This window comes from Elephas maximus, chromosome 3 (genome assembly GCF_024166365.1).
Source record: "Elephas maximus indicus isolate mEleMax1 chromosome 3, mEleMax1 primary haplotype, whole genome shotgun sequence".
Classification (NCBI taxonomy): Eukaryota; Metazoa; Chordata; class Mammalia; order Proboscidea; family Elephantidae; genus Elephas; species Elephas maximus.
In genome coordinates, this window is record NC_064821.1 from 26371588 (window position 1) to 26388267 (window position 16680).

At 43.2% G+C, this 16680-nt stretch overlaps 2 protein-coding genes across 2 annotated transcripts; both read right to left on the minus strand.

The window, feature by feature from the left end:
- Positions 1 to 687: 687 nt before the first annotated feature.
- LOC126071167 (olfactory receptor 7G3-like) lies at positions 688 to 1626 on the minus strand. The gene has a single exon (XM_049875424.1). The coding sequence runs from the start codon at positions 1624 to 1626 to the stop codon at positions 688 to 690; it is 939 nt and encodes a 312-aa protein (XP_049731381.1).
- Positions 1627 to 15730: 14104 nt separating this feature from the next.
- LOC126071168 (olfactory receptor 7G3-like) lies at positions 15731 to 16669 on the minus strand. The gene has a single exon (XM_049875425.1). The coding sequence runs from the start codon at positions 16667 to 16669 to the stop codon at positions 15731 to 15733; it is 939 nt and encodes a 312-aa protein (XP_049731382.1).
- Between the last annotated feature and the right edge of the window lie 11 nt (positions 16670 to 16680).

The following is a 16680-nucleotide window of genomic DNA, read 5'->3' on the forward strand; positions in this document are numbered from 1 at the left end:
CTGCATATATACAATGAAACCTGTAAGAACTGGAACTTGATGGGGCTGCCTTGTTTTTCCTCTCACAAGTTTTCCACCTTTGGCAGGGTGCAGCTTACCACTTTTCTTATTGCTCTCTATATGTGGAAAATACTTGAGTTTTCCTTTTCTGACACCTCAAATAGTTTCTAGCTTTCACATATTTTACCATATAATATATTGAATTGTCTCAGTTAACACTCCCAAAATCACCATTAAGCGTGCAATACCACTCTGCTTCTTTTATAGATGTGTAAACTGAACTCAGAGAGTTAAGTTGCTTGACACATGCGTGGTGCAAACAATTTGTGCTCAGCTACTAACTTAAACATTGGCGGTTCAAACACATCTAGCAGCACCACGGGAGAAAGTCCTGGCGATCTGCTTCCATAAAGATTACAGCCAAGCAAACCCCATGGAACAGTTTTCTTCTCTAACACATGGAGGTCCCGGGAGTTGGAATCAACTCTGTAGGAACGGGTTTGGTTTTGATTTGAGTAAGACATAAAAAAGCAGGGTTCAACACAAAGCTATTTGCCTTGACAGCCCTTAAATTAACTACTTTGTTGGAAGAACTGAATTATAGAAGCATCAGGGTCTCTGGCATACTCAATATTTCATTTCTTTTGACACTTGTTCTAGAAGCCCACATCCAAGGTAAATAACAAGTCAAAAACAGGAAGGTATCACAGAGATAAGTTTCCTCAAGGCCCCTTTCATGTCCCTATTCCTCAAGCTGTAGATAAAGGGGTTCATCATGGGAGTGACCACGGCGTACGTCACTGAGGCCACTGCTCTCTTTCTGGAGGACAGAGTAGCTGCAGAGCTAAGGTAGACCCCAACACAGGTCCCGTAGAACAAGGAAACAACAGACAGGTGAGACCCACAGGTAGAAAAAGCCTTATACTTGCCACCAGTCGATGGGATTCTTAGGATGGAGGAGACAATTCGAGTGTAAGAGAATATGATCCCAGAGAGAGAACCCACACCCAACAAGCTAGTTGCTAAGTACACGTGGATGTTATTGATGAGGGTATCAGAACAGGCCAGCTTGAGGATCTGAGCAAGTTCACAAAAGAAGTGAGGGATTTCTAGGTCTGTGCAGAAGGACAGATGCAACACCATCAGACTCTGGAGCAGGGCATTCATGATGCTAATGAAGAAGGAGAGTAGAATCAACAGGCCACAGAGGCGGGGGTTCATGATGACCGTGTAATACAGAGGGTGGCAGATGGCCACAAACCGGTCATAGGCCATCACAGTCAAGAGTAAATTGTCCATACAGATAAAAACCATGAAAAAATAGACCTGAGTAAGGCAGCCTGTGTAACTGATGGCTTTGTTCTCTGTCCGGATATTTAGCAGCATCTTGGGGACTGTGGTGGAGGTGAAACAGATGTCGACAAAGGACAAGATGGAGAGGAAGAAGTACATGGGGGTGTACAGGTGGTAGTCAGAGATGACAGCCAGGATGATGAGCAGGTTCCTAAGCATAGTGACCAGGTACATGGACAGGAAGAGTCCAAAGAGTAAGGGCTGTACTTCCGGATCCTCAGAGAGGCCCAGAAGGAGGAATCCTGAGACACCTGTGTGGTTTTCTGATTTCATGTTGTTGTTGAATCTGAAACAAAATGAAACAGGCAAATGGAAAGAAATTTTTTATGCCTTAAATTCTAGTAATATTTAAGTAATTCTTTCCCTCAGTTTCTTCTACTGATTCCTTCCTTCACCAAATATTTTTTTGAGCAGCTTCCATGTATCATATATTTCTCTAGTGGTAGAAAAATGGAAACAGGTGCTGTTTTATGTTTTAGGAACTATCAAGGCTGCACAGCATTTTTACATCTAGGATTTAATTCTAATATTCTCACAATACACCAGCACACCTGGTTCAGAAAAAAAAAAACAGTCAAGCAGATTCGAACTCATGGCCACTGCATGTTTGTCAGAGTAGAACTGTGCTCCACAGGGTTTTCAATGACTGATTTTTTGGAAGTAGATCACCAGGCCTTTCTTCTGAAGCATCTCTGGGTGAACTTGAACCACCAACCTTTTATTTATACTGTTTGCACCACATAACCCAACCCTTTGGTGTCGAGTTGATTCTAGTTCATAGCAACCCATAGGACAGAGTAGAACTGCCTCATAGGGTTTCCAAGACTGTGATCTTTATGGAAGCAGACTGCCACATCCTTCTCCCATGGAGTGGCTGGTGGGTTCGAACCACTCATCTTTTGGTTAAAAGCCAATCTTTTGGATAGCAGCTGAGAGCCACCAAGGATCCCTTTGCATTACCCAGTGACTCAAAACTCATTAGATGACTTCATTTTCTCAAAGAGTATTAACTGTGTAGTTATCTTGAGAGTATCAGAGTTTGCTCATAATTTCAAATCTCAGGTGTTGCTGGAAATTATCACTTCAGATTCTCTGCTGCCTCCTTGGAACAATAACATCATTAAACCAGTCCTTCAAATATTCTGTATTTTACAATTAGATCAAACCTCACCATTGAAGCCTGTTTATTTTGAAAGAATTGTTTCAGCCGCTAGAACTGCTTTTGTACAACTGTGATTTTTCATTTGTTATCAGCTTACAGTGAGGAACATTATATGAAAAGGCCAAAGGAAGCTGTGTTTTGTTTATTGTAGAAATATCAGACACAGTGGAAATTCCTGTCTGGACATTACAAAAAAGGATTCCTGTACTTTTTTTCTGAATAACAGGTTCATTTGTTTCCTGTAATTACATGTTTTTATCATTTATTTGGCTGCTAAGAAGCTTAGAGCCATATGTGTGGACTGAGTCTAGAAATTCACAGTCATTTTACAGTATATTTCTTTTGACTACGTTTTCTTGGCAGCTACCTTCTAGAACAAGTCCTTGTGGCAATGATTTTGTAATCATTCCCCACTCCCAACAAGCCTGAATGCACTGCTCCTGTGCATATTTGCAGAGTGATCTTCCCAAAGGATCTTCTGAGGGCCTAGCACATCCCTGTGGAGCACCTCCATGGTGTCCTACTGAAATAAAACTTGGAGTCTTCACTTTGTCATTCAGGTTCTTCTACCATCTGGCATCTGCCATTAGTACCCAGGGGGTGATGGACCCTCAGCAATTGCCACCTCATAAAACGGAAGCAACATACCATGGTTCAGTCAAGAAATCTGCAAGCAAATACTATTCTAAGAGCTGCTATGCACCTAATTATTGAAAATGACTTGTTTTCTGCTTTAATCAAAACAAAACTATTCATCTCAGGATGTGAGCTTTGGAAGGGCATATTTTCACAAGAGAAGTGGAAGGAGGATGTAACGTATGGAGTCTTGAGAGGCCAGAGGTGTGGAACCAGCATTTTTTTCCTTTGTCCTCTGGCTGAGTAAGAGAGTTGTTTGAGTAGCCAATAGTAACATTTAGGACACTTGACAGGCACATCCTCGAGAGGATTTATGAACCCAGTCACCCTGAACGTTAAGTTCACCTGTGTCCTAAAAATGGATAAAATGCTGTGTGCATTAAAGAAAAAAAGATCTCAGCCCTTGGGATATAGTGAATAGAATTATTAGCTATTACTGTTGTGGTTATATTTCTATTAACTGCAGTATAGCTGTTGTAAAGAGCCCCAGTGGTGCAATGGTTAAGTGCTTGTCTGCTAAATGAAAGGTTGGTAATTCGAACCTGCTCTGTGGCTCTATTGGAGAAAGTCAAAATGACCTGCTTCTGTAAAGATTACAGCCAAGAAAACCCCACAGGGCCATTCTACTCTGTCACATAGGGTCGCTATGAGTTGGAAACTGACTCGATGACACCCAACACCACCAACATAGTTGTAGTAGTCTTTATGGGAGAGAAAATGTTGAGCTTGGATTAGAATGTTCCTTTTTTTCCTCAGTTTCCTGACATATATATTGTTATCTGTTTCATCAAGAGTCACTAACTACTCTAGAAACATGAATGGAAACAATGAAAATTAGGAGAATTACAAAATGCAAGAAAAGTTGTCAGTAAAATTTTTTCTGCATTAAAATATTGAAGGAACTCTTTCTGGCTTGTTTTACTTATGCTCTGGTCCTTCATGGTGCTTTGAGAATTCGCCTCTTCCTCTTCTCTCACACTTCACAGAAGGGAATGCCCTTCTCAGGAACTACAACCCCACCCTCACATTTTCTTCTTCCTTGTCCCTCAGTCACAGAGCTGTAGATCAGGAAATATTTTACTGCATCCTTGGAGATTAGACCCTACCTCCTCCTCCTCGTGGTAGAATCTCATCAAAGTCCAGCTCAGGAATGACTAGGGATGAATGTTGTGTCCTGGCAGAATCTGTAGTACAGCCGAGGTTTAGAGTCGTACCTTCTCTGTCCCCTCAGTCTACTGCAAGATCCTGGAAGACTGATCCTTGAACCTTTTGAAGGAGGCCAGAAAGGACCACTGGGTGGCCTGACAGGGCCCATTATCTACCAGTCATTCTTAAGAAGGCAGATATATAAAGCATCCATCATAAAGCCCAAGGAGTTAGAGTAAAAAGACAATGAGACCCAGAGCTCTCAGTCCCCAGCCTCCCTGCTCCATGAGCCAGGTGGACAAAAGAGAGGTGGAGATTGATGAGTTGGTTATTCTCCATAAAGACAGCACATTACTATAGCACAGTAGCTCCGAACCTTAGTGCGCACCAGAATCACCCAAGGGGATTGTTAAGATACAGATCTCTGGGTTCTACCTAAGAGTTTCTGATTTAGTAGGTCCATGTTGGGACCCAAGAATTTGCAATTCTAACAAATTCCTAGGTGATACTGATGCTGCTGGTCTGGGTAATCACACCTTGAGAAACACTGCTGTAGAAATTTCTAAAGGGTGATGTCCGGGCTTCTTAGAGCTGCTGTAACAGGAATACCAGTGGGTGCCTTTACAGAACAGAATTTCACTTCCTCATAGTTTAGGAGGCTAGAAGTCCACATTCAGGGCAGCAGCTGTAGGGGAAGGTGCTCTCTCTGTTGGCTCTGGGGGAAGATCCTTTGTCAGCTTCTGTAGCCCTGGCATTGCTTGGTTCCTGAGTGGTGTCACTGTGGCATCTATCTTCCCCCATTTACGTTTCTTTCTCTTTGTCGATGCTGCTCTTTGTAGGAGCCTGGTGGTGCAGGGGTTAAAGTGCTTGGCTAGTAACCAGAACCTCAGCGGTGATTGACACCCACCAGCCACTCAATGGGAGAAGATATGGCAGTTTGCTTTTGTAAAGATTACAGTCTTGCACAGCTACCATTACTGACCACTCTGACAGGGATCATAACAGAGGATTCTGGATAGAGTAGGAGAAAAATGTAGAAAAAAACACAAATTCACAAAAAAAGACCAGACTTACTGCTCTGACAGAGACTGGTGGAACGCAAAGGAGTATGACCCCAGGCCACCTTAATAACTCAGATTTGAAGTCACTTCTGATACCCACCGTTCAGCCAAAGATTAAACAGACTTATAAAACAAACAATAACACATTGAGAACATGCTTGTTAATTCAGTCAAGTAAATGAGAACAAATAGGCAACACCTGTCCAACAGCAAAGATGAGAGGGCAGGAAGGGACAGGAAAACTGGACAAATGGACACGGAGAACCTAGGGTTCAAAGGAAAGGTGGGAGTGCTGACACATTGTAGGGATTGCAACCAACGTCACAAAACAATTTGTGTATAAATTTCTGAATGTGAAAAAAAGGTTACAGCCTTGGAAACCCTAGGGGGCAGTTCTACTCTGTCCTACAGGGTCACTGAGTGAGAATCCACTTGAAAGCAAAGGGTTTTTTATGCTGTTCTTCATATCACTCGGAAGTGATTTGGTTTAGGAAACACAGTACACTGATCTGGTGACATTAACAAAACAAAGAAAAGACTGTCCCCAAATGGAATTACACTCAGAGGTACAGGGGTTATAATTCTACTCCTATTTTGAGGGGACACAATTCAATCCATAATACATGGAGTATCATAAGCCCTATCTAGATCCAAATCCTGTCTAAAGCCAGGGGTGAAATCCTTGAGCCTGCCTGAGCTTTAGTTTCTAATCTGTGTAATGGGAATGATGATAGAGTACCTACCTTCCAGAACTACAGATGAAAAGGAAAAGTCAAGCACACTACACAGAGTGCACACCCATTGCTCATATTTTTTATACTGCTATTGAGCTGCTAACAGAAAGGTTGGAGGTTCGAGGCCACCCAGAGTACCTCAGAAGAAAGCTCTGACAATCCACTTCTGAAAACTCAGCCACTGACAACCCCATGGAGAACACTTCTACTCTGATACACGTGGGGTCACTAAGAGTTGAGCCAACTCAATGGCACCTGATTTGCTTTCGGTTATTACTGTAAGCAGGATGTGACCAGAGATCCTGACATGATACCTTCCCTAGAAGGGCACGTGGTGTGGGGAGAGGGTATGATAGGAAAGGGCAGGAAGGTTAAAGAGGAGGAGGAAGGTAGAAGAGAGAACATCCTCAAGGCAACACCTGTGAATTGTGAGGAAAAGAAGACTGTTTTGAAAATTCCACCAGGACTCCTGACCATATCAAGGAGCAAGTTGACTTGGGAGACTAATCTTCCTACCCTGAATCTCAACGCCCTCCTAAAGGTGTGAGTCCAAAATCAGTAATCTGATGGTGCAGCCCATGGGTCCCCTCCTGCCTTTCCTGGGATGTAAGGGGAGGCATCAGAAGGGCCTTGAGTGTTTAGAACCTTTTAGAAAGTACTGATTCCTCTGAGGAAGAAATCAGTGCCTGCAATTCTAGGTTGAGATAAAGGGTCAGCAGAGTCAGGAGCAATTGCAAATCCACTGTCTGAGAACTTGGAAATATGCCAAGAAGTTAATGAAAAGTTGGGAGCTGTCTGATGTATAAGGCATTAACTTTAGGTGGTGAGTCCCTGGGTGGATCAAATGGTTAAAGCACTCACAGCTAGCCAAAAGGTAGGAGGTTTGAGTCTACCAAAATCACCTTGGGGAAAAGGCCTATTGATCTACTTGCACAAAAATCAGCCATCGAAAACCCTGTGGAGCACAGTTCTACTCTGACACACATGGAGCTGCCATGAGTTGGAGCTGACTGGACAGCAATTCTTATTTATTTATTGGTTTCTCAATTTTTAGCATGCATCAGAGGCACCTGGACAGCTTCTTAAAAGACTGATTTCTGAAGAAATAACAAAAATCAACCAAAAAAAAAAAAAAACCCAAAGATTTCTGGGCTCCATCCCCCGTACCTGATTCAGCACCCGGGAAATTACATTTCAAAGAACTCTCCTGGTGATGCTCAGGCTACTGCAGGACCAGCTACATCATTTTGGGGACAAGTGCATAATGTCATGGTCCCTTGTTCAAAAATGTCAAGATGGTGACAGCAGAGCATTAAAGCAAGAGAGTGGGTCACAGGCCCACGAAGCCATCCCTGGAGGCTGGGTATGCGGACAACTTCGTGAGAACCACTGCTTTAGGCTTCCTACTTAACTAACCCGAGACTATCCCCAGATGGGATTAATAATAATAAAGCCTACTTTCTTTCCTTTGTAACTTACAAGGGATTTCTGTATCTCCACAATTGTCCCAGAGAGAGTCACAGGGCTGAGTTTCTTCCAAGGTTGTGAATACTGAAGACAGATCAACCAACCTCAAGGAGACAGTCATGAGTGGAGTTTATGGAGAAGGCACTTTCCCTGGGAGGAGAGAAGCTGTCTTCCTTTCTGGTGTGGCAGTGGTGAGGTTGTGTTGACAGAAAAGAGAGGGTCAATTTACAGATTTTTCTGGCCCTGGGGACCTTATCTCCAAAGCTCCTCATTAGCCAAATTGTTGTCCCATCATCCCAGTCCTACAGCACAAAAAAGGAAACCACTGGCCCTAATGACCTGCCTCTGTTGTGTTCCAGAGTTGAAGGTCACAGCAAGGGGCTGATCCAGGTACTGAAGAGCAGGGAACCTTTCACCAAGTGCTTTTGGAGCAGGCAGTTGCTCAAACATCATTAATTTTTGAACCATCATCATGATTGTCACCAGTACACTCACCCACATAAAAGTGACTCTTAATCAACCTGGATTTTTAACTCAGCCTAATCATGAACAAAGGATCCCTGGGGGCTTAGTGGGTAAGTGTCTGGCTGCTAACTGAAAGGTTGGTAGTTCAAACCCACCAGCCACTCCATGGGAGAAAGATGTGACATCTTATTTTGTAAAGATCAGACTTTTGGAAACCCAGTGGGGGCAGCTCTAGTCTGTGTGAAACGGTTGCTATGAGTCAGAATCAAGTACATGGCAACAGATTTTTGGTTTTGGTTAATCCTGAGGAAGGAGTCTCTGGGTGGTACAAATGGTTAATCCAGCTGCTAACCAAAAGGTTGGAGGTTCACGTTCACCCAGAGGTGCGTCAGAAGAAAGGCTTGGTGATCTACTTGCAAAGAATCAGCACTGAAAACCCTATGGAGCACAGTTCTACTCTGACACACATGGGGTTGCCATGAGTCAGAGTCAGCTCAAAGACAACTGGTTTTTTGGTTAATCCTGAGCAGAGGATATTTTTGCGTGTGCTGGCAATATGTTTCCTAATGTATACCAAAATATGTACATAAATAGGAAATATCTGAAACACTCTGTATCCTATTTTGGAAATGTTACCAGAATAATGTTCTTGACTCTCACTGGTCAAGAATGACCAAGTAAGGCACGTAGAGTTTTCCACAGAAGCAAAGCTTTATTGAAGAGGCTTGCAAGCGGAGACGAGTAGGGCCTAGGGCAAGGCATACCCCCGTCTCAGAACAAAAGACAGGCCTGAAATTTTAAAAGTTCTTGGGCAAGAAAAGTTTCGTTTATTCATAGCCACAGGCTGGGATATGTTAACTAAGGTACAGGCCCATGAGCTTTCCAAGATGGCTCCTGTCCTGGAGGCCTCTGTTATTTGTAGAAGGACTTATTATGGGGTGTCACAACTGTGAAGTCCCTGGCATCCCGGCTTCGATTCCCTGGCTGGGGCTGCTGCCCCTCACTGCCCCTGGTGAGAGGTCACACAGGGGTCACAGGTGGATATTCTACACATGTCCCTGGGCCTGGTTTTCTCCAGCTGCTTCTGAAAGGCAACTTTAAAGAAGTTTCTGGGCTATTTTTAGATACTCTACCCCACTGTTCTGGGGAATGGCTTTGTTTCTGTGCCCTGGCCCATTTCTTGTTACTTTGTTTGCAGATTTGGGGGCCCCTCTGTTCTCTGTCTTACTAAGGCTCTAGGTGCCACACTCAACCCCCTATTACCTCTCTGACGGTATAGTCTATTTCTCTTTTACTTGCTTCCCTTCTAACCACAGTAGTCTCTTTGCTGTTTCTCAAAAAGACACCCTCCTTTCTCAGGGCCTTTGCTTCCTGTCTTAGGACCAGTCCATGAAGAAGGTCATCATCCCTGGTAAATTACAGGGTCTGTGAAAGAGAACAATACCCTCAATGAGATGGATTGACCCAGTGGCCAATGGGCTGAAAGCATAACAATGACTATGAGGATGGTACAGACCTCGGCAATGCTTAGTTTTGTTATAAGCAGTGTCGCTAAGAGTAGGACCTGACTTGTTGGCACCTAATAACGTAAAAACACATATATGGAAATCTTACAGTGTGTCAGAATTTGATTCAAAGAAGAATAAGTCAAGGTCTCTACAATCCACACAGAAATTGGAGACCAAGAAAGAACCCTGTGTGTGCTGGGGAGTAGGATTGAAATTGGAAGTATTAATGTGAAGTCATCACTGCTAAATGCATATATGTATGTACACACGTATGCTGAGCAAATAATTCGAGAAGCTGGACTATATGAATGATGGTGAAGGGCTGGGTAGTGTTTCATTCAGTTGTACGTAGTGTTGCTGAATTGGAATCCATTCGACAGCACCTAAAAACAACAACAACATGTGTTCATGTTCACAAATATGTGCATGTATATGTGTACATACATGCTAGTGTGGTGCGATGGATCACTTTTGTGTGGCCTTTCTTGCCAGGGTTTTGTAACTCCCACCCAAGTGATTGGGTGGAACTGTGCAAATAAGGTAAATTAACTGTGGCCCACCAAGGGGATTGGTCAGTTTTACCTTAAAAGAGAGCCAATTCCAGAGCAGAGAGATGATCCCACCACCACCAAGGAAGAAGAGGCAGGACTAGAGAGACCGGGGATCCCTCCGCTGAGAAGCTGCTATTACCAGGAGACAGAGGGAGAGAGAGATTTCATGGCAGGAGACGGGGTGTTAGGCTTCCTGGCCCACGGAGTGAGAAAGCTGAGAACCTAGAGAGGGAGGCTTGTTGGTGGGGTAGGGTTCCTCTGGACACTTATCAGCAGAGCTAAAAGAGCTCTGTAGCACTTGCCCTAGCAGGGAAGAGGCTGAGGGCCAGAGAGAACTGCCTGCAAGCATGGCTGGGAAGAGGCTGTCCTGTTGGAACAATTGTATCCTGAGCATTCCTAAACCTGAATTGTAACTGTAAATTCCCTAATAAACCCCATAATCATGGCTATTGTCTGTGAGTTCTGTATGGCCATTGCAATGAATTATTGAAACCAACAGAGAAGTAGACAGTGTCGTGGGAGGGAAGGTGTCAGAATCGGTAAATATGGCAGGCAGAGGAAGCATATCTGATCTCTGCCTCATAAGAATCAGCCTTGGGCTATTGATCTTGATTCTCCTTCTCCCCTGTGATGTTACAGGAGGTCAGACACTGCCCCCATACTGTTTTTACACTGTTTCCCTGTTCTGTCCTCTGAAAGTGCCAAGAAGCAAGTTTACCTCAGTGGCAAAGAGCAAACCTAGATCTTGGTCTCTAATTCCATTCCACACTAAAAAGAAAGGTTGCAGAAAGATGGTTGATTTCAGAGCTGGGGCAGGTTAGGTTTGAGATTAGCCTGCAACATCTTATTATGTCAGGAAGTACAAAATGCAAAAACAAACCCATTGCTGTCGAGTTGATTCCGACTCATGTTGACCTTATAGGACAGAGTAGAACTGCCCCATAGGGTTTTCAAGGAGCACATGGTGAATTTGAACAGCCATCCTTTTGGTTGCCAGCTATAGAACTTAACCACTATGCCACCAGGTTTTTCCAAGAAGTAAAGGAGTGATGAAAAATATGATGGGACACATCACAATGATACAGGAGCCAGCATGAAGGGCCTAATCTGATACAATTTGAACACCACATTGAGTACAGCAAAGAGGAACAAACCATTGGAAAAGATACGAACTCACGAGTCCATACCAACAATAAATAGGTAAATAAATTGATGGGGAGAAGAGAGAGCTTGTACTTATAGTAAAATGCTGAGGACTAATTGGTAAGTGTGCAAGGAGTGCTAGAGATGGAAAGATTGGATTAGGCAAGAATCATCAATGAATTCTACGTCTAGGGGAAAATGTTGAGGAAGAATAGGTTAGTTGTATGACATTAAATGTCTTTCTGTTGTTGCTAGCTACTCTTGATTAGGCTCTGACTCACGGCAGTTCCCTTGTAAAACAGAACAAAATGTCATTGGGTCCTGCACCATCTTCACGACTGTTGGTATGCTCGAGTCCATTGTTGTGTATGATTGATTTGGCCACTGTGTATTTTGAGTGCCGGTCAACCAGGAGAATCATCTTTCAGCACTATATTGGACAATACTGTGCTGTAATCCTTAGGATTTTTATTGGCTACTTTTCAGAAGTAGATCACCAGGCCTTTCTTCCTAGTTTGTCTTACTCTGGGAGAAGCCCTGCTGGTATTTGAAATACTGGTGGCATAACTTTCAGCATGATAGCAACACACAAGCCACCACAATACAACAAACTGACAGAGTCTTTATTATACCTATTGTTCAACAATGGGCTCAAACTTAGCAACAATTGTGAGGATGGCACAGAATTGGGCAGTGTTTTGTTGTGTTACACATAGGTTTGCTGTGAGTCAGAACTGACTCGAGGGCACCTAACAACAACAACGGAAAGCCTTGTACTCGTTAAGCAATAACTGTCCATTCCCCTTTCCCTTGCTTCTGCTAACCACCACTCTGTATTCTGTTTCTATGGATTTACCTGCTCCGGATATTTCATATATATGGATTCATACGGTATGTCATGTTTTGTGTCCGGCTGCATTCACTTAGCATTGTATTTTTGAAGTTCATCCGCGTTGTATCTAGGCTTCAGTATCAGAACTTTATTTCTTTTGATGGTTGAATAATATTTCATTGTATGTGTTGGCCATAATTTGTTTATGCATTCATCTGTTGATGGCCATTTGGGTTGTTTTCCCTTTTGGCTATTGTAATACTGTTGCCAAAGGATCCTTGGTAGTGCAATGGTTAAGCACTCGACTGCTAAACAAAAGGCGATTTGAACCTACCAGCACCTTCACGGGAGAAAAGATCTGGTGGTCTGCAAATGTAAAGATTACAGCCTAGGAAACCCTATGGAACAGTTCTAGTCTGCCATATAGGTTCACTATGTGTCAGAATGGACTTGATGGCACAGAGCAACAACAATACTGCTGCATCTGCAAAGTCCCTCATACCATGTAACATAACATAACCATGGGTGTAACCCTAGGGTGCAAAGATCTTGGGGTTCAAAATTCTATTACTTGAGGTAAGATATAGTAATCAGCATTTCCATAAACATCACAAAATATCAAGGACCCCACTAAGAAAGGCGATGTTTGAATAAACTTTTAAATCAAGAAAGAATATGATAAGAACAAACAGTTGCTTTTCATTTAAGATTTCTGTATCAGAAAAAATGGAACTGAAAAGCACTAAAAAAGCTCAATGATAGTAAGAAATTACTGCAATGAGACCAGGATGGGGATTCAGAGAGGCGAGCCAGACATCAGGGTGGTTGGTTTTACCCTTGAGGTGGTCTAGGCGAGGCAGCTGAGGGGTTTTAGGAATCCACAGGTTTAAAGTCAGAGTCAGAGTCAGGGACTCCCTATTTTGGGCTGGGCCCACAACGCAATGTGTCTTCAGAATAGAGGAGAACCAGAGACTAACCTGAGTCCCTGAGAGGTGTAAATACTTAATGAGCTTGACTGCTAATTGAAAGGTTGAAGGTTAGAGTCCATCCAGAGGCACCTGGGAAGAAAGGTCTGGCAATCTACTTCTGGAAAATTCAGCCACTGAAAACACTATGGAGCACAGTTCTACTCTGACACATATGGTTTCACTATGAGTCAGCGTTGACTTGAAGGCAACTGGTTATTTTGGGAGCCATCTAGTCACTGCGTGGGTTGCCGCCATATTTTCCATCACCTAGAGGGCCCAGAAAAGCTTGTCTAATTACAGTATGCTACTATCAGATGGGAAACCCTGGGGGCGCAGTGGTTAAGACCTATGACTACTAACCAAAACATCGGCAGTTCAGATCCTCCAGGGGCTCCTTGGAAACTATGGGAAGTTCTACTCTGTCCTCTAGAGTCGCTATAAGGAATCCACCTGAATGCAATGGGTTTGTTTGTTGTTTTCTGGTAATATCAGATGAAGTAGACTTTAATGCAAGAACATACCCAGAGATAAAAAAGGTAACCTCATTAAGATAAAAGATTCAACACACTGGGAAGATGTAACAATTTTGAATTTTCACTCACTTAATGGCACATTGGGCCCTGGTGTTGTGGTGTTTAAGTGCTACTGCTGCAGTTTGAATCCACCAGCTGCTCCTTGGAAACCCTATGAGGCAGTTCTACTCTGTACTAGAGGGTCGCTATGAGTCAGAATTGACTTAGTGAAAACTAGTTTGGTTTGATTTAATGGTACGTTAATTGAACTACAAGGAGAAATAAAGATTAAAAAAAAAAACCAAACCAAGCCCAATTCCAACTCATAGCGACCCTCTAGGTCAGAGTAGAACTGCCCCACAGGGTTTCCAAGGCGTGCTTGGTGAATTTGAACTGCTGTCCTTTTGGTTAGGAGCAAAACTCAACCACTATACCACCAGGGTTTCCACAGACGGATTCAAAATCATTTAAGTGCTTTTAAAACATATTGCTCCACAGTGGATACAATCAGCAGATCACAAATCAGTAAAAAGAAACAAGATTTGAAGATGATTAACAAACTTGCAGAAAATCAGCCAGTGAAAACAGTATGGATCCAAGGGTCCCATCTGTAACCCATCGTAGGGATGGGGGGTGGTTTCTTCTCTTGTGCAAGGGGTGCCATGTCTCCGTGGCTTTATGATGGCAGATAACGAGAACAGCAAACAAACTTGACCTATTGGAGATATATAGAACAATGCACCCCATAATCATAGGATACACTTTTATTTTCCAGCAGAAACAGAACATTTACTATCTTTGACCACATATACAGCGTAAGGCAAGTCTCAATAAATTTCAAATAATTAAAATGATACAAACTATGTTCTCTGACCACAAGGCAACTCTGCTAGAAATCACTAACAAAAGGATGAAAAGAGAAGCTCCATACATTTGGATAGTAAGAAGTGCACTCATGTATAAATGTTGCAGGTTAATAGGACTCCTCGCGGTGCAGTGGTTAAGAGTCATGGCTGCTGACCAAAAGGTCAGCAGTTCAAAGCCACCAGCTGCTCCTTGGAAACCCTATGGGGCAGTTCTGCTCTGGCCTACAAAAACAGGATCACTATAAATCAGAAATGACTCAACAGCAACAGGGCTGGGTGGGTTAATAAGAAATCCCAAATGGCTTCATTCAAATACATTTCCCTGTATAGATTCTAACAGAAATGAGGACATAGAGGAAAATGAGCATAACTCAAAGAGGAGAGGGTGAAGTGAGGGTTGATTTAATCAATACAGTAAAGTGGAAGCAACTGAGTGTCTACTGAAGAAGGCTCACTAACCTGAGGATTGCACAGCTGATAATTACTCATTTATTTTTAAAAATTCATTAAAAGAAACTATTTTTAGAGTAGTTTTAGGCTTACAGAAAAATTGAGGAGAAAGTATAGAGAGCTCCGCCCTCTCTCCTCTCTCCCTGTTTAATTTTACAAGTCTTTAATACAGACAAATTGCTGCATATGTACAGTGAAACCTGTAAGAGCTTGATCTTGACGGGGTTGCCTTGTTGTTTTGGGCCTCACGAGTTTTCCACCTTTGACAGGGTGTTGATTACCACTTCTCTATTGCTCTCTCCTTATGGAAAATACTTGGGTTTTCCCTCTTTTACAGGTTTCCACCTTCAACAGGTTCCAGCTCTCACACGTTTTACTATATAATATATTGAACTATCTCAGTTAACATTCCTAATATCACCAGTAAGGATGCACTATGACTCTGTTCTTTTTATAGAGGTGGAAACAGAACTCAGAGAGTTGTTACTCGATACATGGGTAGTGCAAACAATTTGTGCTCAACTACTAACCTAAACATTGGCAGTTCAAACCCACCTAGCAGCAACATGGAAGAAAGTCCAGGTGATCCTCTTCCATAAAGCTTACAGCCAAGAAAACCCTATGGAACAGTTTTTTTCTGTAACACATGGAGTTGCCATGAGTTGGAATCAACTTTGTAGGAACAGGCTTGGTTTTGGTTTTAGTAAGACATAAAAAAGCAGGATTCAACACAAAGCTATTTGCCTTGACAGCCCTTGAATTAACTACTTTGCTGGAAAAACTGAATTATAGAAGCATCAGGGTCTCTGGCATACTCAGTATTTCATTTCTTTTGACACTTGTTCTAGAAGCCCACATCCAAGGCAAATGACACAGTCAAAAACAGGAAGGTGTTGCAGAGATAAGTTTTCTGACGGTCCCTTTCATGTCCCTGTTCCTCAAGCTGTAGATAAAGGGGTTCATCATAGGAGTGACCACGGTGTACATGACTGAGGCCACTGCTCTCCTCCTAGAGGACAGAGTAGCTGCAGAGCTAAGGTAGACGCCAACACTGGTCCCGTAGAACAAGGAAGCAACAGACAGGTGAGACCCACAGGTGGAAAAAGCCTTATACCTGCCACCAGTCGATGGGATTCTTAGGATGGAGAAGGAGATTCGAATGTAAGAGAAAATGATCCCAGAGAGAGACCCCACCCCCAGGAGGCTAGTCACTAAGTACACGAGGATGTTATTGATGAGGGTATCAGAACAGGCCAGCTTGAGGATCTGAGCAAGTTCACAAAAGGAGTGAGGGATTTCTAGGTCTGTGCAGAAGGACAGATGCAACACCATCAGACTTTGGAGCAAGGCGTTCATGATGCTAATGAAGAAGGAGAGTAGAATCAACAGGCCACAGAGACGGGGGCTCATGATGACCGTGTAATACAGAGGGTGGCAGATGGCCACAAACCGGTCATAGGCCATCACTGTCAGGAGTAAATTTTCCATACGTATAAAAACCATGAAAAAATAGACCTGAGTAAGGCAGCCTGTGTAACTGATGGCTCTGTTCTCTGTCTGGATGTTCACCAGCATTTTGGGGACTGTGGTGGAGGTGAAAGAGATGTCGACAAAGGACAAGTTGGAGAGGAAGAAGTACATGGGGGTGTGCAGGTGGGAGTCAGAGATGACAGCCAGGATGATGAGCAGATTCCCAAGCACAGTGACCAGGTACATGGACAGGAAGAGTCCAAAGAGTAAGGGCTGCACTTCCTGATCCTCAGAGAGGCCCAGAAGGAGGAATCCTGAGACACCTGTGTGGTTTGCTGATTTCATGTTGTTGATGG

Coding starts and splice junctions, on each gene's coding strand:
- LOC126071167 (XM_049875424.1), bottom strand. CDS start 1,626: ATGAAATCAGAAAACCACACAGGTGTCTCAGGATTCCTCCTTCTGGGC.
- LOC126071168 (XM_049875425.1), bottom strand. CDS start 16,669: ATGAAATCAGCAAACCACACAGGTGTCTCAGGATTCCTCCTTCTGGGC.